The 24,140-nt window shown below is 41.3% G+C and overlaps 1 protein-coding gene across 3 annotated transcripts in view; it reads left to right on the top strand.

Moving 5' to 3' along the window:
* The window catches only part of snx9a (sorting nexin 9a), a 49,308-nt gene extending 29,713 nt beyond the window's left edge, over positions 1–19,595 (top strand). For all 3 annotated transcript variants that reach the window (XM_064339251.1, XM_064339250.1, XM_064339253.1), the window contains 10 exons: positions 255–372; positions 1,767–1,897; positions 5,857–5,960; positions 6,217–6,320; positions 6,827–6,904; positions 7,786–7,862; positions 13,144–13,233; positions 14,363–14,477; positions 16,952–17,043; positions 18,450–19,595. In XM_064339251.1, the coding sequence (XP_064195321.1) occupies positions 255–372; positions 1,767–1,897; positions 5,857–5,960; positions 6,217–6,320; positions 6,827–6,904; positions 7,786–7,862; positions 13,144–13,233; positions 14,363–14,477; positions 16,952–17,043; positions 18,450–18,497 (957 nt within the window). In that variant the 3' untranslated portion in view covers positions 18,498–19,595. The remainder of the gene's footprint in view (positions 1–254; positions 373–1,766; positions 1,898–5,856; positions 5,961–6,216; positions 6,321–6,826; positions 6,905–7,785; positions 7,863–13,143; positions 13,234–14,362; positions 14,478–16,951; positions 17,044–18,449) is intronic.
* The last annotated feature ends 4,545 nt before the right edge of the window (positions 19,596–24,140 follow it).

Genomic DNA, 24,140 nt, shown 5'->3' with positions numbered 1-24,140 from the left:
TGAACATATGAATGTATCTAGTGATTTAGATTTTATCTCCTTTTCTTATGTATATGACATTATTGTCATATTATATATTATAGGTTTCAAGGCATATTGCAGTATGCCTTGAATATTCCCTCAGTTTAAAACCTGGTTAATAGTTGTATTTTGAATTTATGCATGCAGATTGTCCTAAATGATTAAATTCTGTGTTCTGAACTACAGTATTGCCTGTCTGTTGCTCTTGGTAACTTGAGGTTATTGTTTTCCAGACCACAAACAGACCTGTCAATCACAGATACAAACACTTTGATTGGCTCTATGAAAGGCTTCTGGACAAATTTGGATCGGCTATTCCCATCCCCTCTTTACCAGACAAACAGGTCACAGGTAAAATAATAAATATATCCTTGTTCACCTTAAGTACAGCTTTCCTGCAATAAAGTATTTTCTGTACCTTAGTATTATTCTATTTATCTGCCTTTACGTTCTCTGTCATGTAATTAGAGATTTTATCATAACTGATTTCTTTGCCATCTATTATTTGAATGCCCAGTCACAATTTTAAGGATGAGTTTTCAACGCAAAATCTTTTGCTAATTCAGGAGTGTGCAGATTAGCACATGCTTGCTTGTATGCCTGATTGGTAAGAGGAGCTGCTATTGCGCAAAGAGGAAGAGAATACGCACCTGACCATAACCTTCTTTGGGTTACGATATGACCGATTTCGAAACACCCAGCCATAGTTGGCACAGGCATAATCAGAATTAGATCCCCAGAGCATTACCCTAATTCTGGAGGGTAAGTAGTTTGGTGAAGAAAGTGGTAAAAATGTAAATGCCCTGTGAGAAAGATAGAGAGCAATGAACAACTGATCAAAATCCTGTACTGTTCATGGTTTCTGCAGGCAGTCTGGAGTATTATCTTTTCCAGTCTCTGCCTCAGCCTGAGCCTCTAAGCCTGGGGCTCTCAGACCTGGTCCTGGAGAGCCATAGGGTCTGCTGGTTTTCTCAAGTTACTCAGCAAGTGATTCTCTATCCTGGTCCTGATCAGCTGCAGAATCACCTTATCCCCCATGTTGCTCAGAAGTTAATTGACCAATTAAAGCAATTGATTACATGGTTGACTCCTCACATGTCTGAATTGGTTGCTGATTCTGAGGTTTAAAATAAAACACAAATTCCTGTAGTGCAGGTCCACAGTTGCAGTTAGGGTTCCTAGATGCCCCTGGTTTGGACCAGTTTTCAAATTATTTGTACAGGTCCGATTTGTGGTTCTGACTGGACCATATAAATGTCCGGCCTGAATAACTGATTGGAATTGAATGTTAGTGCATAGTGATAGATTGTAAATCTGACAATCCTAGTTCGGTTCCCTGCTGAGAATAGAATAGAATAGTCTTTCCCAGAGGGAACTTCAGAATGATCCAGGTCTCACTGTTTCCACTTAGTTTAAATCTTTATTTATACTGAGAAATCACATTGAGACACTGGGTCTGTTTCTCAATATACTTCTAGCCATACAGTTACTTCAGTTGTCTTCCATTCCAGAAAAGGCAGTATCTGTTACAAATCCTTCTGAATTAAGTGTCTGAAGCTATTCTTCTTATCTTTCAAAAAGCATACTAAAAATCCAATGCCTACAGTTATACCCTGCAGATAATCAATCCATTCTGCTTCACATATGGTAATATAAAAATAAGGTGGTTAACTGAAATATGCTTGAGTGCACTCGTAATGTGGCTGTACTATATTTCCGTCTTTCATGGGGACTCTGCCTTTCAGGACGCTTTGAGGAGGAATTCATAAAAATGCGGATGGAGCGTCTCCAGGGCTGGATGACCCGGATGTGCCGGCACCCCATCGTCTCCAACAGCGAAGTCTTCCAGCTCTTCCTCACCTACAAGGACGAGAAGGTAGCGCTTGTCTACGTCATGTACTGCACCCCCAAACAATTCATCAACTTGGTTGCCCCTGACAGAGATGGTTCCACTCATTCTAGAACCTAGACAGTCAGATCTCAGGACACTTGACACCAAACCATCTGGGCAACGCATACTGTGGAAGTGATGGGCACATTAGGGACATGCCAGCTTCGATGTTGGTCAGATTGTCTGAGGGCAGTTCGTGAAACACACACCTCTCACAATTCATCCGCTTCCCTGGGTCTCAGAGTTTGTCTGAATCGCCAGTTCGAACTGTGCCTATAGCGTTTAGGCCCATTTTCAGTGAGTTGGTGCAGTCAGCCTGAAACTATTGGTTATATCCTGAAAGTGGATGGGTTTGTCACTGAACTGCTTTCATGTGTGACAATCACAGAGGAATATCTCTTCTCAATTGTTGGCAAAACCTTTGGCTGAATCATCCTAAACTGGCTCAGCCACCACATAGAGCCAGGGGCAGCTGCTCACAGAAAGTCAGTGTGGCTTTATGGAAACACGGGCCACTGCTTGCAATTAGGCAGCTCCCCACCTTTGTTGACCTGACCAAAGCGTTCAACACTGTCTGTCGGGAAGGGCGCTGGAAGATCTTGAGCAAATGGCATGCAAGTGTATGTTCTTGATAATGGTGAGCCATCTAGCCCTTGCACTGTAACAAATGGTGAAAAGCAGGGTTGTGGTCTGGCACCTATTGTCTTCAGCACCATATTCACTGCCATGCTGTCTGATGGACAGTGACCCTGGCATAGACATCCGCCTACAGAACAGATGGCAAGTTTCTCAACCTGCGACTGTTCTAAGCCAAGACCAACGTCCGTGTTTTGAGAGATTGCATGATTTCCTGTTTGCAAACAACTGTGCATTGATTACTGGGGCAGACATGCAGTCCAGCATGCACCTGTTCTCTGCATCCTGCAACAACTTTGGACTTACTATCAATACAAAGAAGATTGAGGTCATGTTCCCCCCTGCTCCTGTAAAGCCCCACCAAGACCTGGTAATTGCCATCGACAGGCAGAAGCTGGAGGCGGTGGCAGATTCACTTAACTGGGCAGCACTGATGCTCGCTAAGGAAAGTTTTGGAAAACTTTGTCAAACAGTTTGGAACTAGAGGGGAGTGAGTACAGAAGCCAAAATAAAAGTCTACTAAGCCATTGTCCTCTCTATCATCCTCTTGTATGCCAGTGAGATTTCATACCAGAGGCCTGAAAAGAAACTTAGTTGGTTTCATCTCAGTTGTCTTCGCAAGCTCCTTAGAATCTGCTGGCAAGACAGAGTCCCTGACACTGAGGTCCTTGAGTCCTCAAACATGCCAAGCATCTGCACAATGCTAAGGAAAATTCAGCTTGGATGGGCAGGCCATGTCTGTAGAATGGCTGATGAGCGCCTTCCCAAGCCCATTTTCTATTGTGAGCTACAGACCGGAGCACGACACCAAGGTGTTCAGAATAAGCACTTTAAAGACACTCTGAAGGCTTCTCTTCAAGACTTGCAAATAGGCCCAGCTACATGGGGGTCACTTAGCCAAGGTCACTAACCTGGAAAAGAGCATTTTTAAAGGGAGCCAACAGCTACAAAAGCGGGCACACAAAGCAGCACAGGGCAAGTGTGCTCAAAGAAAAGCCTGTGCAACTGCTGCCTCCTCTCTCAATCAACAACCCTTCTGTCCTGCCCCCACTGCGCCCAATTCTTCCTAGCGAGGATAGGCCTCTTTAGCCACCTGAGGACCCACACTGCCCAAACCATGGGATAATGATGCTGATGGTCATCTTCATAAATGAAGGACAAATGCTGCATGATGTGCTTTCATCAATGCAGTGACAAACCCACTGTGACTTATCGCTGAGCAGTGACCTCCATAATGTTTGAGACAAAGACTATTTTTCCTCTTGATTTGGCTTTGTACTCCGGAATTTTAGATTTGTAAGCAAACTATTCACATGTGGTCGAAGTGCACATTCTCAACTTTTATTTAAAGGAGTAACATAGTGGTTTTCACACTTTCTCGGTTTTAAGAGGCGTTGAAGAAACACGATGAGTAAAGTATTAAATATGTCCGTTCTTTATTTTTGGAGAAATATGCGTTTTAAATTTATCGTCCGATTTTCAGCCGGTTGAGAATGTTCTCCTCGTAGTGCGTCACACGAGGATAACCACTCCCATTTCCACGCCCCGTAAAGAAATTTGATCGGACACACCATCCTGCTACAAGTGTGCTGTGAAGTTTAGGTAGCAAAGAAGAAGGCTGAATCCTTCTGACATAATTTACATAGAAACTATGCGCTCAGATCGCCTATTTTCACTCACTGTGGCCAAGTGGAATCGATAGCGTTTCAGAAAATATATAACTTTAAAAGGTTTAATTCAATCTTCTGCTGGGACTTTTGCCATTTATTGAGGGTGTGAAGGAAAATTTCGGTGCCGCTGACTATAATCGAATATTTTTCATATTTACCATTCGATTGAGTATCATTCAAAGTACATTTTTATGGGTTAGTGCTGTCCGATTGTGCTAGCTACTTCACATTAACCTTGTACAGTGATCAGTAAAGGTTAACAGCACAGCACCACTTAATTATTGTCACTTCTATAACCACTGTAATGAACTAAAAAAAGGCAACAAACTACCTTTTCTGTGAGAAATGTATTGTCGAGCTCATGCGCATACACTGCTGGTGACATTCCAAAGCTCCGTTTTACCCTACTGTCAGTCAGATTGCTGTGATAGCTAATTCTAAATCATATTTGGGGACCCATGGATAACTCGTGATCCATAGTTTGTGCCGCTGGCTTACAGGCAAGACAATGCAAATATTTGACTAAAGTTGGGTTCACTCATTAGAGTGCCTTTTAAGGACTATTAGACTATCTCTGGTTGGTTATATTCATTTATAGCTAGCTAGCTAACGTTAGCTAGCTATGTAGTTTGCTTTCATAGTGTAATGTTATCGATAGCGTTAGCTAGCTAGTTTGCTGTCATAAGGACGTTATAGTTGTGCTTTTATCTTAACTTGGCTAGCTAGCTAGCAAAAATTGTTATTGTATATAAGTGAACGTCCTTAGCTATCGATACTTGATATACTAAGTTAGCTAGCTTGTGAAAATTCAGTCTCCCAAGATGAGCGCATATCATGGGGGTAGCTATGGTAACGGGGCATGGTCTGTCGATCATAGCTAACTGACAGTTCTCATTACCACTCCCAGACAGTTCGGGTGAACTTTTATAGTGAGAAATTTAGGCTTAGAAAAATACGTTTTAAAATGCATTTAAATGACTGAATAATAAAACAATTATGTACATTTGTTTTGTTGTTGCCTAAAGACAACTGGCAAGTGTCACATTCAAGTACCATGTTACTCCTTTAAGGGTATTTATTCACTTTGGTTTCACCTTGTAGAAATGACAGCACTTTTTGTACATAGCCCCCCATTTCAGGGCACCATAATTAGATTACTAATCTAAAATTGTGGAGTAGAGAGCCAAATCAAGAGAAAATATGTCTTTGTTCCAAACATTATGGAGCTCACTGTATAATCCTGAGGCTATAGTTTCAGTGATCTTCACTTGTTCAGTACTATGGTGGATGTACTGTATGGTTCAGACTTGTGAGAACATATGGTGAGAAATGAGACTTAATACATATCAGTGCTACATCTTGCTTGTTGGGTATTTTATTGGTTTATCAAGCATCTTTATGGCTTATTTTTAATAATGTAGTGCATGAATGCAACAGTTACTTTTTAAACAACCTAATGCCTTGGAAATTGTCAATGGTTCACAACGGGATGAGTGCTTTTGAGCCTCAAAAGTTGGAGACGGTATCAAACAGCAGGCTTCAGTCCAGTAGATCAATGGAGATCAGAGAACTCTCCTCCGTAAATATCCATTGCGAGGGTTAAGGCAGATGTATCATTTTTTATGGCACTTTTTGCAGGACTGGAAGACGGGGAAGAGAAAAGCAGAGACGGACGAGACAGTGCGAGTGATGATCTTCACCACAATAGAGCCAGAGGCTCCTGATTTGGACCTTATTGAAGTGTGAGTTCCACTAGTGCTGACATCAGTATGGATAAGGAGTCCAAACACAATTGTGGAATATGAAGTCATAGCATGTAGTGGCACTGTTAGTTTTAGCATGTTTTAAAACCACATCTGGCATCTGACATTGTCACATGTTTATTTAGTCCTGGCCAACATTACTTAATGCAGTGTGGAAATTTGCATACTGAAGTGAATGATTGTTTGAAAATCCTTGTCTGGTTTTGAAACTCTGGGTTGATTTTGTCTTGTGAAGGGAGCAGAAGTGTGAGATGTTCAGCCGATTCACCAAGTCCATGGATGATGGAGTGAAAGACCTACTGAATGTGGGACAGGAGCACTGGAAGAGATGCACTGGTGGTAAGTATCTGACCTCCGACCTTTGCCTAGCATGATACGACAGATTCTTTAGACTCACCAGGGAATTCTGGTCCTCCTCTCTGCTGCTTAACAACTGGTAAGTCTGGTCAATAAAACAGCAGAGCTGAGCATTGTGTTTATGGCATCTGCTAATGCTGCTTTGCTCAGTAAACAGGCAGAGAAAACTGGGGAAAATGGCCAAATTTTGTAATGCGACACAGAGTCAACTGCTATATTTAAGTTTGTTCTTGCATGGGTTCTTGTCAGATATTCTGTTTATGCTCTGGAGAGTAAACTTTCCTGAGGAACATTCCACTATGACAGTACCCACCATTTTATTCCATCTGATAACTCAAGCATTTCCATAAACATCTTTCATAAGCAGAGATGTCATATTGCAACCTTGGGGATAAAATGTGATGTTGACATCCTGAAAAGCAGGCATGTAGAGTTGATATGACAACATGTTAATCGCTGTACCTTAGACTATGTCCTTTTATTTGTAGCATTGCCAAAGGAGTACCAGAGAATTGGAAAAGCATTTCAGAATCTTTCTTCAGTATTCAACAGCAGTGGATACCAAGGTACAGTAGACACCTCCATTTACACTCCAGTAGAAATATGTACAAATAGGAAACCTATTTTTTAGTTGCTTTTGTCATTAAAACTTGACTAAAATATGTCAAGATGTCATTTATACGTATATTAATATATAGTCATATCTTCATATATGCAGTGCTCTCCAAAATTCTTCACGCTCTTGATAAAAAATATTTTAAAATACATATAAAATAAATAACATTCTCATGTAATTTATGCTCATTTTTATTACCCTCAATAATAGTGTGGTAGGGCAAAATGAAAGTGGTATCTAGTTAGGTGTGACAGTCAACAACCCTTTATTTTGCTTCTTCTGAGAGGTCATTGCCCTTCTGCATGGTGATGGATGACACTTTTTTTTACAAGGGTGCTACTTTTTGTTTATGCCCCAGTGAGCCAGGAAGCCATGAGAGGTCACAGTATAGTCCCCAGTGCAACACTGTCTATAAATTACTTATTTTAAGCTAAATCTTTTTCCTCAGAGCAATTAGTACAAATTTACATAATTTTCCATTTTTTAACATACAATGTAACACATCTGTATTGTTTATTTTTTGCTCCCTTTTTTGTTCATCTTCATCAAGGGTGTGAATAGATTGGAGGGTAGTGTATACACACATTTTCATTTTCTTTAAGTTGTTGCGGTCAGGATATCATTCTTTATGTATTTTTATTTTATTTTTGGAATTACAAAAGTATGAAACGTACTGTAGTGTATGGTATTGATGGTGACCTAGATTCCAGTTGTCCTAGTGAGAATCCCCATAATGATCATTGCCACTGCATTTGTTAAGCAGTCATAAATAGCCACCACTGAATACCATAGAAGAGTGAGGCATTTCTACAGAGTGTCATATGTCTCTAGGAGAGGCCACGCTCACTGATGCACTCACTGCGGCAGGAAAGACATACGAGGAAATCGCCCAGATGGTTGCAGAGCAGGTACCCTTCATCACCACCCTTGCTTTCTGCCACCTCAGTCCCTTTGCATCATGGGATAACAGATATCCACTCTCCAACACTCCAGTGTTCATATTTGATGGTTTAGCGTACTCTGAGCCTTGAGCTTTGTTCTCAGCAGTTTGTGTTATGAAAGAAAATGAAAATGGGGACTTAGTTGTAAAGGATAACGACAAGGTACCATTCAATGCGATCTGGGACTCATGTGAGGGAATTAGTAGATTGCAGGTGTACTGTTTACAGATTTTCTTTGTGCTACATTCAGGTTATTTGATTTATTGAATTATTTTCCAGGGGCCCTGTAAAATTAAAACCATTCATGACAATCATAGAATGCATTGTACACAAGTTAACCCAACAGAATACTTTTCATTGGTGGAAAAATAAGTTCTGAGGACTACTATTTTTTGCCCCATACTACAGGAACAGTGATGTCACTCCAAAGCCCAGGCTGTTTTTTTTTTGGGGGGGGGGGAAGGGGGGGGGGGGCTTTGTTGTGTGGATGTCAAGTAGTTCGCAAGAGAACTGGATTATCTGGATTTACAAATCATTTCTATAGAGTCCACTTCAACTGCTCTTCATGTTGACTTTAGATTGATAGGTGACAGTTCCTCACAGTGCAATGACGGGGAGAGCAGTCATTTAATTTATGCAGTTCCTTTCTTTATCTGCACAAGAAATCCAGCTGTTCTTGCGGTATAGCCTGTCCTGTTACCCTTTGTAGCCCATAACAGTAGCCACAATGGGTAAAGTGAGAGAAGCAACCTAAGACATTCCTCACCATATTCAGTTTCAGAGCTACACTGGAAAAATCATGCCAGTTAGCAAGCTAGCTGGTCGTACAGTTGCTCTGCCATATAATTTTAACCTAGGTTAATTTAGATTGATTTTAATCTTAGTTTTTTTAGAATCTGAATGAAATGTTAGACTTGGCTTGCAAGCCAACCCCTTATTTTTAAGATTAATCTATCTAGTTTGCCTGGCTTACATTTCAAAACCATTTACACTGAGCCACTGCAATGTTCATAAAATAAAAAGCAGATTAAGTTTGTGAATTTGGGAAAATTATGCTACCGGTAAAGGTTTCTCTTTTAATATATAATACATTTGTTTAATAAAAAACACATACACACACGCACACACACACACACACACACAGTGCTGTGTTTTATATGTGATTTGTTCTCCCTATTACATACAATATAGAAAAAGGTACAACACTGCAGGAAAAACATGATATTATGAAAGAATGTTGGAAATTATTACAGAGAAACTAGATTGATATATTGAACAGTATACAAAACATATTCAGTATGTTAAAGATCGGAATTGCAAAAGGATTTTATACGAGGAAAAAGGCAGACAGCTTATGAAGAAATGTTTCTACCCCAAGTTTGATTCCTGTCCCATCTGCCAAGCTTGGAAGTTTAGAATCCACCTTTTCAGCTTGACCTGAATTCACAACCGATGTCTTTATTCGTGACTTTTAGTCATTTGCTGGATGTGACCTTATCACTTCTGTCATGTGTTTCCTTCCCTCCATCCTTCCCATCCCTCAGTGTTTAAATTTAGTCCAGGCATTCTTCAAACCCCCATGCTCAGGTCTGAATGTTAACCTAAAGGAAGAGGAACCCATTTAAAATCTGTGCAGATGACTGTGGCTGGTTTATGACTTTGTAACGCAACTGGAATCCACTTTGTTCATCCCGTTCTGTCAAATATTTGAACCAGTTTTGCAGCTGAGCGAACAGACTTAAAACTTGAATTTTTTTGATGTCTAAGCAGCGTTCGCTTGGAGGAATTTTCTAGGTAAGCACGGACTGCTCAGATTGTAACGTGATGTGTTTTTTTTTATCCCATCGGTTTCATGACTATGAGTTCTATCCCTGGGCTTAAAAGTTAGCAAAGACAAAGCACATTAATCTAATGACAGGATTGCTGCCAGCACAAGCTGTGACTTCACAGCCTGCTTCCCAGTAGTTCTTTTCTTGTCATGACAATCTTTCCCAAGTTTCCAAATTATGTCTGAGGAAAGCTTTCAAAGCTGAACTTATTTTGTGCACAATGGCCTTGTATAAGAGCAGCTAGAGCCACGGAGCTCACAGCCAGAGGTACAGTTTGCATACAGCAGGGGTGCCCAATATGTCGATCGCGATTGACCAGTCAATCGAGGCTGTGCTGGTGAGTCGCGCGTCATTTTAAAAAATGCATCTGTTAAAATTTGCATTGTTACTGTTTTCATCCCTCTTCCCTGCGGCTTCTGCCTGACAGACACTTGATTGACATTAAAATGTGACCAATCTGCTGCTGTTTGAGAACTTTACATTTTGCATGCCCATTTATGATATAGACAAGATTGGGCACTCAATATTTTTGTGGTATGGTCACGTAAATTTCCAATATATGTGATAGTAACATGATTACTTTGCCAATGTATTTTATATGAGGCAGAGCAGTCCTGGTGACATCATAAATCTGGTCCATTTTAGGAATGGAATTTCGCTTTCAATATGCGACAGATAATGATGTAAATCTAACGCTGGGATTTTGTCCAGATATGATACTGGTCGAATTTGATTTTATGTCAACACGGATTTGTATGCAATTTGGCTTATATTTTTATGCGATTGTTACAAACTTTGCCAATGCATTTTATATATATATATAATGGCGCAGGCTATCGTGGTGGTGACATGATAAATCTATTTTATTTTTAAGGTCTATTTTAGTTAGGGAATTGCGTTTTCAATATCCAATGAATAATGGTGTTTTAAATTTTTCTTTGTCCAGATAGGATATTGGTCTAACGATTTTACTTTTATGCCACTACAGGTAGCCTACAATTCTGCTTGATTTTGGAAATAGTTAACACTACACACAGTACTGGAAAATTTAGTTAAGCTTGTATGTATGCCCACCACTAGATATAGGCTATAGAAAATGTTGGGTTATGGTTGCAAGCAATATTATTATTACGTAGATTCAAAAAAATAAAATTTACTAAAAAGTTGTATTTACTAAGTAAAATTATTGACAGTAGTTGCAGGCAATTACATAGCCTAACCTATATGTGGCATCTTCAAATTAATCAGTTTGGCCTAACCTACTAAGTAATATTGCATGCAACCACTGTCCAAGAATTCATTTTTTGCGTGTGGGCATAGTACATTCAGTTTGGTATTTATTTATGCTAGTGTAGTTAGCAAGCTATGGGCTTGTAATGTCCAGTCCCAATAATTGACGGGAGAAATTTACTCCCTGCCCCGATGTAGATTCCGGAGAGGACCCAACTGACCCCCTGCCACCCCGTGGTAGATCATGTTGTGCTGGCCATTGGAAAAGTAGATCACAAGCCAAAAAAAGAGTGAGCGCCCCTGGCATACAGTATGCGGGATATAAAGTCATAAACACTTACCTCCTGATTGTCTTGACTGAATTGCGTAAGCTTCTGTCCCAGTTCAGAGTGTTAGTTGTTTAAAGAGAGTTGGAAAATGAGCTGTATTGCTGTCTTCACAGACTGTTTCTGTGGCCTTGGCTATATGTTATTTGTCCTCCAGTATCAGTCAGTCAGAACTAACTGCAGTTGGTCAGTTCCATAGACTGCAGAAAGCAAGTCACTGTGGATCAATTCTCTATGACATCATCCATTGACTCCCCATGGGCTTGGTGAAAGGTGTTTTGAAGCCCGGGAAGTGCAGTTTCTGGGCGCCGCCACGTTGTATGAATTGGAGCCAGAGACTGATCAGTAGGGAAAACGGGGACCCTAATACGGACGTGAAGTCCAGTCGTCCACTAAACGCTTGACATGCAGTGATGCAAACTGTCCCTGTTTGGTCCACAAAATATTACAATCATGTCCAAATAACCCAATAACTTAACAGATTGGCACATGGGGAGACATTAGATAATGAAAAAAAACTTATTGAAGTTCCATTTTCTTGTAGGGAAAAAATGACAGACTTTTTATTTTGACGGTATTGTTATCATTGACTTACATTGAAACGAGTGGCTGAAACATCTGTACTGGAGCCAACCACACTGGCACTTGCAAGAAAAATCACAGCCCGGCTTTGGCAGCTTGGTCAGTACTGGCTGACTGGCTGTTCTGCAGTAGGGAAAGGCTGTATTTTTACTGTTTTATTTTTGAGGTTAAAGAGCTGGACTGGTCTTGCATTCTCAGTGTGTAACCGTATAAAGAATATGACATTTGAGTTTTTCTATTGTTAGCAGGCTGAAAATGAGTGGGCGCAGATTGTTTCAATAAAAAAACATCTGCCAAACAGGAATTTGGGAGCACATGGTAACAAATTAGGGAATCCCTTCTGTATGGCAATGATGTATCCTGTAGTGGTAATGGGTGAAGAAGAAATATATTGATTAGTTTGGGAACGGAGAAAGATCTGTTCTCAGCATAGTTTTCCATTTAATCCATGGGATAGTTTTTTTTTTCAATTCTCAAAGAATATCACCCATTTTCAATATATTCAGTGTTTCTTAATTAACTTTAAGAATATTTAGTTATGATGGTTAAATGAGCACTTAGCAAATACTAATGAACATTCTACACAGGGTTTGAAGTTCACAGTGCATTACATGGGAGGAGGGATTGTCTGTTTTCAGAAATAATTTTTTTGTTTATTCTTCTCATTTCATCTTTGCTATTTTTCCATGTGTAGTTTTGTAATTGTCTGACTTTGTGCCATTGTTTTCCTTTTCCTATTGTGATGGTTTTCCCAGGAGTGGATGCTTTCATTTTTTTCCAAATGCACCCAAGCTAATTTGTGACATGGGTCCAGGGGAAAGTATCGCTTGGACATGCTGGGCATTAATACACTAAAATACACCTCATAAAGGGCATTGACTGTGCATGTTTGTTGTCTGGCTAAACCCTTCCCCCGTGGTTCGTTTTAATGTATATTGCACACCTTTCGCAGAAATTATTAATTAAGAGCTCCAAATACATTCATGTATCAAACAATACTCATGAAGTTTGCTGTTTATAATGAATGGGATAAATACCCTGAAACTGGTCCTCAGTAGTGGTACCCATTTTCTCATTTAAAAAAAGTGTTTGCTGTGGGAAGTGCTGTCGGATATTCTGTATAGTATACTACACAGCACAGTCACAATATGCAGGTGTGAGAGTCCACTTAAAGAAATCAAACATTTTCCATGATTCGAGAATCCATTTGGCACTCAGTTCTCCAAATCCCCCCCCACCCCAGTAAGGCCACCCTCAGTGACCCTATCTCTCTTCCTGCAGCCAAGAAAAGACCTGCACTTCCTGATGGAGACCAACAACGAGTACAAAGGCCTGCTGGGCTGTTTCCCGGACACAATCGGAGTCCATAAGGTACCACCGACCCATCCATCTTCCACCAGCCAATCAGAGAACAACATCCCGTCTCATCAAGTCAGCGGCCCGTCGAACGGGTTGAGTGTGGAATAGATGTCCACAGTCTCTCATTGATCAGCAGCCTGGTGTGAGGCAAGGTTGAGTACACCAACCAGGCTGCAGTAAGCAGTGTTAACCATGGACAGCTGTACTTGGATTTCCCCTGGTAAAAGTAACGACCCCGTAGATCTGCTCATGTACTGTAGGCAGCATGTGGCTCGCCAGATTCAGAGGGTTGTGGGCTTGAGTCCCAGATAGGGTGCTTAGTAAAGGGGCACTCAAATAAACATCCAAGTCCTCATTTAAACATACACTATATGACTAAAAGTATCTGGATACCCTTGGTCTGTGGCTGTTTTCCAAGGTTTGGGCTAGGCCCCTTAGTTCGAGTAAAGGCAACCTGCAGTCAGTCACATTTGAGATGACTCTGTGCTTTGCCGACAGTTTGGGGTAGGCCCTTTCCTGTTTCAGCATGACAGTGCCCCCAAGCGAGGTTCATATAGAAATGATTTTTGTCAAACAGTGTGAATAACTTCCCTGGCCTGTACAGGGCCCTGACCTCAACCCTGTCCAACACCTTTGGAGTCAATTGGAAAGCCAACTGCCAAACAGGCCTAATCGCCAAATCAGTGCCCGACCTCACTAATGCTCTTCTGGCTGAATGGAAACAAATCCTTGCAGCAATGTTCCTAAATCTAGCGGAAAGCCTTCCCAGAAGAGTGGATGTTGTTAAAGCAGCAACGGGTGGACCAACTCCATATCAATGGCCATAACTTTTGGATGATATGTTGGATGTCAGGTATCCACATACTTTTGGCCCTGCTGTGCATTTGATAGTCAAATCACCATGGATATGACTTATGCTAGCTAACTGTATAGATTAAGTACTTCAGTACTTACCATTTTAAAACCTGTTCATGGTTAAAAGTGTTTACACCCCCATTCCTATTGTTTAATGTTTGCAGAACCACAATGACGTGTCTGCATGGTTGCAGTGCTGTTACTGGGAAACACGCTTCTTCTGCTGTGCAGACTGTTTATGTAAAGTCAATGAAAGCAAACTGAGTGTGCCTCGCATGTTCACCAGGCAGCCATTGAGAAGGTGAAGGAAGCAGACAAGCTGGTGGCCACAAGCAAAATCACCCCTCAGGACAAGGTGACCATGGCCAAGCGGGTTAGCACCATGTCCTACGCACTGCAAGGTAGGCCAAAAATGACCACAGGGATCTTGGCTCAAATTTCTTACTTTTTTCCCTAAAAACCAGGCAGTTTTGCAGGTATGCAATTAACTAGAAATAATAAGCATTCACTATCCATTGTCCCTTTTTATAAAATGTATTAAATGGCGTGCTAGCTATCCATCCAGATGGTTTCGCTGAGTTTTGACGAGTTTTCTAGATATCTACTGCAGCTCAACCTGATGCAATGGACCTCAACGGTGGCAACGTTTGTGGTGCTCAAAGCATCAAAACATTTGACAACTCTTTCCAAATAGAACACAGTTATTCATGAACATCCACAGGTCTCATGCATGGTTTCATCGAAAAGTGCTTTCTACCGAAGTACGCCAGCTCTCCGTAAAGTCTCAACCAAGTCTGTCTGTATATCTCCGTAAAGTCTCAACCAACGCACACTGGTATTCTGAGTGCGTTGTGACCGAGTGGATCATTGCAGGCTGTTGCAACGCCTGGTCAGCATCGAGCTTCTTGCCTGGATATGCACCTATATAAATGGCAGAGGGTGATGGCCAATGGCAAATACAGGCCCTGGTCAGAGTGGTGTTCTGAAAGGAGGGGTGGTCTCCTCACGCTTATTCCTCTTTCATACTGTATATCCACTCATAAAACAGTCTTTGAGAGCTCCCTGGATATGGAGTACGCCAACAACATGGGGCTGTCCCAGGCAATGCTGCTGACTAACAAACTCAATCCACAACACCCATGGAGATGGAGGCCAAGCAGCGGAATGAGTGGGCTGCATCCAGTAATATGCTGCTTAATGGGAAAAGGTCAGAGGAGCTAGGACTTTATTTTTCCAGGAACCCTCCACAACCTCCCCCTCACATTTTGGGTGGACAAGAAGTTCCTGTGTTCTAGGGTCTAACACCGCGAAACAGGTTCCCGGGCATTCCTGCCCAAACTATTTCCCATTTCCCGAAAAATATAATAACAGGAAAACATTTATTTTTCATTAACTTACACCAGTGCTCTTATTTTACAAAATAAATATGGTTTAATTTTGTCTGCAACAGCTGTTTCATATGCTTGCCAAGGTCAGGGATACATCAGTGGAGGCAGAGAGAGTGTTTTCTGTCTGCAGACAATTCGATACAAAGATCAGAAATGGCTTGAATGCTAAGTACATCGATGCACTCTGCTCCTTGAAAGTCCACTTCCAAAGGAAAAGCAAACTCATGAGAGTCATTATAAGCCTATGCCTATTTAGTTTTATTTAGCCTGTAGACCATCATTTATTTTATTTTAATTGGGGAGATATCCATTTTATGATTGGCTGCTGTCTGTTTTAATTTTAATTGTGCTCATTTCACGCCATTGTGTTAGATTTTACATTTTACACAGGACTGTCTCAGAAGATTTATTGGCTATAGCCTATTTATTTAGCTATAATGCAAGAGCACATAGGCCTTAGTCCTAATATGATTTGCGAAGCAAACAATATCAGTGGCATATTTTTCATATTTTTACTGTATTATTACTGTCTATTACTAATACTTGCGCTGCTATTGAACTAATGCCGGCAGAACATGACTTCCAACTGAGCTTATTATAATAACTGAGTAAACTCTAGATTAGCTGGTTTAACATCAATTCCACAACACTGTTCTTGCAGCAGACAGATCATAGGGGGTGATCTAGTGATCTCAGCTAGTGAAAGACAGAAGGAATGGAATTTTGTATTGACAAATTGCAACAACAAAAAAATGAATCTCCAGAGGCAGCTTACTGTAGTCAGAAGTCCCTTCTCTACAGAACAGGAGGGAAAAAGCAGCAGTACAGCTGCTGAAGGATATGACGCACCCACAGCACTGTCTGCACAGCATGCTCCCACAGAGAACAACAAACTCATGTTTACAGGCCAGGGCAGACCGCCTTGAAGCAGCATCTGTACCCGCTGTCATTAGGCTTTTAAAGAAGGACCGACATGTATACATAAAATCTTTTTTATATATATTTATCTGTGCTGTGTTTTGTGTCTTTTAACATGCAGTGTTTATGCTGGGTTTTGTATATATCATGTTGTGTTTATCAATGCTTTCTTAGAATATTTTATGTTCTCTTTATGTTTTTCAGCTTATTTTATTGTGTATTAATAGTTCTGTTATTATTTCAGTGTTTCTTTACTGTGAGCCAGAATTAGTGAACTCATAGTCAGAACTCAAACTCGTAGTATTATTTTTAAAAGTTTTTTTCTGTGATGAGCAGGGTTAATAAAACTATGGTTGTTAAGAACGCTCTTACATGTTGAAGTCCCCAGGTAACCCATGTACTGTCCTGGGTAGTGATGCATTGCTTTAATCTCAGTAAACATCATCTGCCTTTTCAGCCTTAGTATTTATCACCTGAGTATTAATTCCTGGTGCCTGTTTTCTGTTGTTAGATCCCGGCGGTCACCTTTTGAGGCATGTAACCTGAGTCTGTTGTTCTGTGCCCCACAGCGGAGATGAACCACTTCCATAGCAACCGTATCTATGACTACAACAGGGTCATGCAGCTGTACCTGGAGGAGCAGGTGAAGTTTTATGAAACGGTAAGAATAGCTCAACGACCGAGCAATAACCCTCTTAAACTTAAAGGCCCCACCGGAAGAGAGCACACCTCGTCACTGTGTGGAGGTATAAGCCTGTGGAAGTGAAAGGGTAGCTTAGCGTACTGGTCCACCTCCCTTTTTTAGCAGTGCATTAGCGCAGGAGGACAGACTAGCGGGGTTGTATCGGAGGCGGCGTCCTCAGCCGCTTAAGTTCCCCCGGCCCGGCGGCGGCCGCTCTTCCCCTCCGGGGGCTGGCGCTGATTAGGCGTGTCATCTTAAGCAGATCTGGAAGCCAGCCCCGTCCCCTCCATCACACCTGACCCCCACGCTCAGGCCGGCGGTAAGCTCTCCTGAGCCGGACCTGAGACCCGGCTGCTTCCGTCAAACGCGCCGTTCCAAATGTCGCCAGGCAGCCCTGGCTTTCATCCTCGCTAAGAGTCCGCCTGTAGACTGCCTAATGATGGCACATACCTGCCAGCGCTCCTGCCTGGCCCCCTAAATGTTACATGTATGTAAATGGATGAATACTGTTTCGTATTTTGGAACGGTTTTAAAAAATCATTGAAACTGCAGCTTTATGGTATCTTTGTCATTTGTATTTTCCCTTTTATTCATGTTCTAGTAATACGTTACAAGAATAACCACCACCCTCCCCCCGCCACAAATGCTCATGTTAAATGCAAACATGCATAAAAAAAATAAACATCTCCCTTATTTTCACAGAGCCATTACTGGCAGGTATGGATTGGACTGACATCATGTACTAAAATACTTTTTCCCACAAAAATGGATCTATAAATGACTATCAGGCCTATGTTGCTTTTTCAGGTTCAACATAGGTATACACTAGGCTAGCAACCTGTACTATATATGGCATGCATAAATGCAAATGCATTTATAAAAGTCATTTAAATTATATTTAAACATTTAAATTACTGTTCATCTGACTGAGATGAGTAGCAGTGCTCTGTCATGTCTGGAAATACCTCTTGGAAAAATCTGTAAAAGCAACATTACTTGGCATACATGTATTAGTTATAGTTTAAGTTGTAGCTTATAGAGGATGCTTGGTTATTACTTATTAATATATGTATTAGTTTTAACTTAAGTTACAGCTTATAGAGAATACTTAGTTATAGCTTAGTTATACATGTATTAGTTTTAGCTTAAGTTACAGCTTATAGAGAATGCTTAGTTATAGCTTAGTTATATACAGTATGTATTAGTTTTAGCTTAAGATACAGCTTATAGAGGATGCTCCCCGCATGACTATTAGGAAGAGTTTTTATATGCATTTAGAGGTGTGTGGAACGGATGTGTTTTAGAATATGTATATGAAACCATACCTTTATATGTTATTACTTTTATTCATGCATTTTATTAAAGTACTGCTTTCCTCTCCACAGATTGCAGAGAAGTTGAAGCAGGCCCACAGCCAGTTTGTCACAATGTAGAGATGCAGTCCGTACAGAAGCAGATTTCCCAACCCAAAGCATTTCCTCTCTCCTCTTCCTCTTCCTTCAGACGACATATGCATGTGATGACTTTAGCATTGCACTGCATCTATCAATGTTGCTGTCAAACCCCGCGACACACAAACGTATTTCCGCAAACCTGACAATAATGCTAACGACGCCGCTCGCGAGTTCCCGGCGGGGGCCTCCGATAGTGGAGGTGAACGCACGACTGCCCAGAAGCGAGGACGGTCACCTCGCAGCGAAGACGGCATTAGGACGCGTCCCAGAATCAGCGCGTCGAACACTTCACGTCATAGCCGCGTTGGCCTTTCTTTACACCTCTCCTCCGCAGCTACAGTTGGGGCAGCCACGAGACAACATGTATGATTTTTTTTTTTCTTTTCCTTTTTATCTGAGGCTTGAATCTTGAAGAATGGTTTTTTTTCTATCACTGTTTGCATGCTCGGCCTGACGGTGTCACACCTCTTGGTTGTGGGGGGGTAAGTGAGGGAGAGAGAAAGCTTTGTGCCTTGCGGGTCATAAATACTGCAGCCCCACCTCTGCTCACTTTCATATTGGCAGGATGTGACCTTTCCTCAGTGGCGCTGTGCCTTGCACGCTGAGGAAGAGCAGCTGGCTTCCTCTGGCTTGCACAGTTTTAATCAGTGTCTCGTACCGTACTTCCGAGAGAGAGCCTCGGGAGGTTTATTCTGTCTGGAGACACAAGACTTTGGGGCTGGACCTTCTTTCCACTAGTGCTGAATGTAAGATGAGTCATTGTGATCTGTTTCCCAGGCTACTTCCAAACATGATATTTATGAAGATAGTTCCTCCTGCTCATTATGCTTTGTCACTATAATACAAATTACAGCGTCATGGAAGCACTCTCTGATCTTTGATTTTTTTAGAACTTTGATTCTTTTCCTAACACCTGAAGAAAAAATATAAATATAAATATATATATATATATATAAATATCTATTCTTTGAGATGCATGTGCTTTGGTTGTTGACACTTCTTGTACAGTATACAAATGTTTGCAAGTTTGTCACATATTTGACAGGTTTCTGTTCAATAAATAAATCCTGATTTGTACTGCCTCTCTAACCTTGATGCTGAACGGAAGCAGTTTCTTGCAGTCACAAAATGGTATAAATGGACTGTTCATCATACGCTGTCGCTGTTACATTTTCAATGCACAAGCCTGCCATTATTCCTCTGTCTGAAAGATGGAGGAACGTGGAAGAGAATGAGAATGAGCCAGGCTCTGGCTGATCATCAAAGGCTGCCTGTTCCAGGGAGCAGGACCAGCAGGGAAGAGCACAGATGAAGAAAGGAGTGATTTATCCTTCTCTGAGCTCAGGTGCAACTCTGCTTGCTTGTTCATTCACACAGCCCAAGTCAACGGCTCTCTAAAAGAACCAACTCCTATAAGCTCTGCTTTGCTTTATTCGGTCAAATGTTCAAGTTTTTAAATGCTTGTATTTTGTTTATCCTCATGATCCACTCTTCCTGGCACTAATAGGAAATCAACCTTCCCTGGTGCTTCCTTGTGATATTTCACTCATTTCCTGTTTTTGAAGAATAAGAAAAATGACTTGGAAACTTTGTCTCCACCTGCAGGCCACTTGGGTTTTGTTCTTCACTCTTCACGAGTTTCCTGCTCAAACCGCTTGCATGTTTCCAGCCCTAACATCATATGCCATCTTAAAATGTCTCTCACTCATGTTGGCTCTGTGCCATGGTATTGGTACATAAATGGAGGATATAGTCGCCTGGGTTTGTGGGAAAAACCGCCAACATGGTTGAACTTAAACCAAAACAGAACCTGAAAGATGTAATATAGACTCAAAGGACGAGGAGGACAGTGTGCGGCTGGTTTTATTAGCTGTAAGAGGAGTCAAATTATATGTACAGTGAGCTCCATAACATTTGGGATAAAGTCATATTTTCTCTTGTAATTTAGATTTGTAATCTAACAGTTCATATGTGAGGGTTCTCAGCTTTTATTAAAGGGTATTTTCATTTGTCTTCACTGTGTAAAAATAATAGCACTTTTTATGCATAGCCCCCACATTTCAGCCTTTGGAGTCTGTTATTGGTGTTTGTCAGCATAAGGACCTGAGTTGTGTCAATGAAAGTTAAGGAAGCCATTATGAGACTGGGAAATAAGAAAAAAAAACAGCCAGAGACATTGGCCAAACCTTAGGCTTACAAAAAACATTTTGGAACACCATTAAGAAGAAATGGAGCACTTGTGAACTCAGTAAGGGGCTCGGTTCAGGGGCTCAACTCTGGTCCTTGTGCTGAAAAATGCCAATAACGGTCACCAAAGGCAACCAAAAGCCTAGAATCAAGACTAGGCACTGAAAGCTCTCTTATACCTGAACTAAAGAAGCAATTGAACACACCTGACTAATCAGAAACAGCTGTCAACCCATTTGTTATGGCGCCCTGAAATGGGGGGACTATTTATAAAAACTGCTGTAATTTCAACATGGTGAAACTAAAATGTATAAAAATACCCTTTAAAACAAGCTGATAATAGCTGCAAGCTGCACCTTAACCATGTGTGAATTGCTTGGTTACAAATCAAAAATTATGGAGTACAAATCAAGAAAAAAAATATGACCTTGTCCCAAGCATTATCGCACTCACTGTATGCGCATGTATGAATTTCATATGTAATGCAAGTTGCACATATCATATTTCTTGTATGGTTTATACTTGTGTAGAACCTGTAAGCCCCCCCACACACACACACACACCTCTACCATTTTAATATAGTTTACTTTGTGGCAACAGTTTGGGGAGGGCCCTTTCCTGTTTCATCATGACAATGCCCCCAGGCACACAGCGAGGTCCATATAGAAATATTTTGGCGAGATCGGTGTGGAAGAACTTGACTGGCCTTAACAGAGTCCTGACCTCAACCTCATCCAACACCTTGCGGATCAATTGGAAAGCCAACTGTGAGCCAGGCCTAATCGCCCAATCAGTGTCCAAACTCACTAATGCTCTTCTGGCTGTATTGAAGCAAATCCCTGCAAAAATGCTTCAATATCTAGTAGTATAAAGCCTTCCTAGGAGAGTGGAGGTTGTGATAGCAGCAAAGGGTGGACCAACTCCATATTAATGGCCATAATTTTAGATGATGTTGGATGTCAGGTGTCCACATACTTTTGACCATGTCAGGACATTCTCTGGCTTATCAGTAAGGTTGAAGGGAACAACAACAAAAAAAATCTCTCCACCCTCCTCTGTCACACACTGATAAGCGGGCAGAGAGGAGGCCAGTGCCCCTGGGGGTATCTTGGGGGAGAAGGACTGTTGCTGTGTTGTACCAGATGTGCGTAGGGCTCCCATCTCAGGCAATACCAAGCTTCTCTGAGCCCACGGCCTCAGTCTAAATCTCCTAAAGGCCTATCACAGATTTAAATTTATTGTTGTTATTATAAGATTTGTCCCTTTTCCATTTTCTTAGGATAGATTACCTTCCCTTTATTCCCTTCTGGCAAGAGTGGAGTAGAGTGCATTTTGCTGAGAGTTCAGTTTAACATAATTGCATACTCTTGTTGTAATGTTAGTATTTAACTCAACAGTTTAACATAATTGAACCTGTGGCTGTTGTGCCCTTATCCCTGCACATACAGTACTTTAAGTGTTAATGATCAAATTTAAGTGTTAATGCCAGGCTGGTCGCAAATGATGTTGTCTGCATGGGAATGGAAAGCCGCCTGCATAGCACTATCCGCTGTGTAAGTCCTAACTGCCATAGCCAGGTAATGTGGAGAACTCCATGTAACAATGGCAGAACACTCCCAAAAGCAGTCCACATGTTCAGTGTTGCATCATTAGCCGCGTTTCCACCGCAGGAACTATACCCCGGAACTAGGAACCTTTTGAGGAACTCAGTGCGTTTCCACCGCAGGAACTAGGGTCTAAATTTAGTTCTGGGGGCTTTGTTTTACCCCCCAAAACGTTCCTGCTCGGGGGGTAGTACTTTCCGAAAGTACAGGAACCTTTTGGGTGGAGCTTGCAGCGCTGAACATTTCTGATTGGTCGAGTACTCGTAGCATTTGTGTTGTATTTATTTTCCGCCATTACCCGCCATGTTTGAAAATATGCAGCGGCAAACCAATTTATTTTCATAATAACTTCAAATCAAACTTGTATGTTATGCGGCGCAGTAGCCTACTTTTGGTTATAACCTGTCAACGTCTTGGAATTATAACGTGTGCTCTTCTGTTCTTTTCTTGCTTTAGTATTCGTTTTATAAAATGCTAAGCATTCGTGCTGGGACAGCATATTACGTAGGCTACCAAAACATTCAAACGGATTAATTCGGTTGCTGAATATTTTCTTCCGGATTTTCTTTGTTAGCCCGTTGTAATTGACTCAAAACGTTTGATACAGTTATGTGAGGTATGCGGTAGTTCTGCATAATTAACATTGGTGATACAGTACAAGCAAACTGGAAATCACCTTCCGCACTTTGGTAAAATAACAGGTTAATTCTAGTAATCTTCGCTTTAGCTTTTTCAGACTGCCGTAATTTTACTCAATTTTACTGCCATTTTTCAATTCCACGAAAAGACCAGGAAGACTATGGACTCATTTATGGTGCATGGTTCGCATCTGGAGGGCACACTTCGCTGCTCGGCTAGCAGTAACTTCGAAGAAAAGCAAACGGTGGCTGTACCACTACTAATTTACATTTTCACGCAAGTCCGAGTTTTCGTTCTATTCTTGTCATTTTGCGATTAGCCTATATGGAATTGACAACGAGAAAGTAATAAAACAGCAAATTGTTTACAACGTGTGCATGTTTTCTGCTGTTATGAATGTGTTTGAGAGGATATATGAAAATCAATAAATACAAAAGTAACCATATATAGTCATTGTTGGTAACCCGTTGTATATAAGTGGAATAAACCCCCCCGGGCTGTCCCGGTTATTAGAAAATAATGTAGGCTACTTCGGTGGTAGTATGGGATTACAGAAGAAATCATATGACAGATGGACCGACGACAACGTCAGTGGGCTAATTTGCCTAATCTTCGCGGTACTTTAGACCCCGGTGGAAACGCAGACAACCATTGGCTGAAGGAACCTTTTAGTTCCTGGTAAAGTAGTTCCTGGGACTGAAAGTTCCGGGTAATTTTGGTGGAAACGCGGCTATTGTTACCACACTTTGCTGCTATAACAAACTGCATTCTTCTGGAAAGGCTTTATACTAGATTGACCATTGCTGCGGGAATTTGTTTCCATTCGGCTAGAAGTGCATTAGGACGGGTACTGATTGGGCGATTAGGCCTGGCTCGCAGTTGGCTTTCCAATGGATATCAAAGGTGTTGGATGGGGTTAAGGTCAGGGCTCTCTGCAGGCCAGTCAAGTTCTTCCACACCGTTCATGAAAAAGGAAGGGGCCTTTCCTAAACGGTTGGGGAAGCACAGACTTGTCTAGAATGTGATTGTATGCTGTGGCATTGAGATTTGCCTTCACTGAAACTAAGGGGCCTAGTCCAAACCATGAAAAACAGCCCCAAACCAAGAGGTGTCCAGATACTTTTGGTCATATAGTGTATGTATGTGTAGTATGACTTTCATACACAAAGAAATTGTTACCAAGCACACAATA

Source organism: Anguilla rostrata, chromosome 6 (genome assembly GCF_018555375.3).
Source record: "Anguilla rostrata isolate EN2019 chromosome 6, ASM1855537v3, whole genome shotgun sequence".
NCBI lineage: Eukaryota > Metazoa > Chordata > Actinopteri > Anguilliformes > Anguillidae > Anguilla > Anguilla rostrata.
This window is presented reverse-complemented; position numbering and strand designations above follow the sequence as displayed.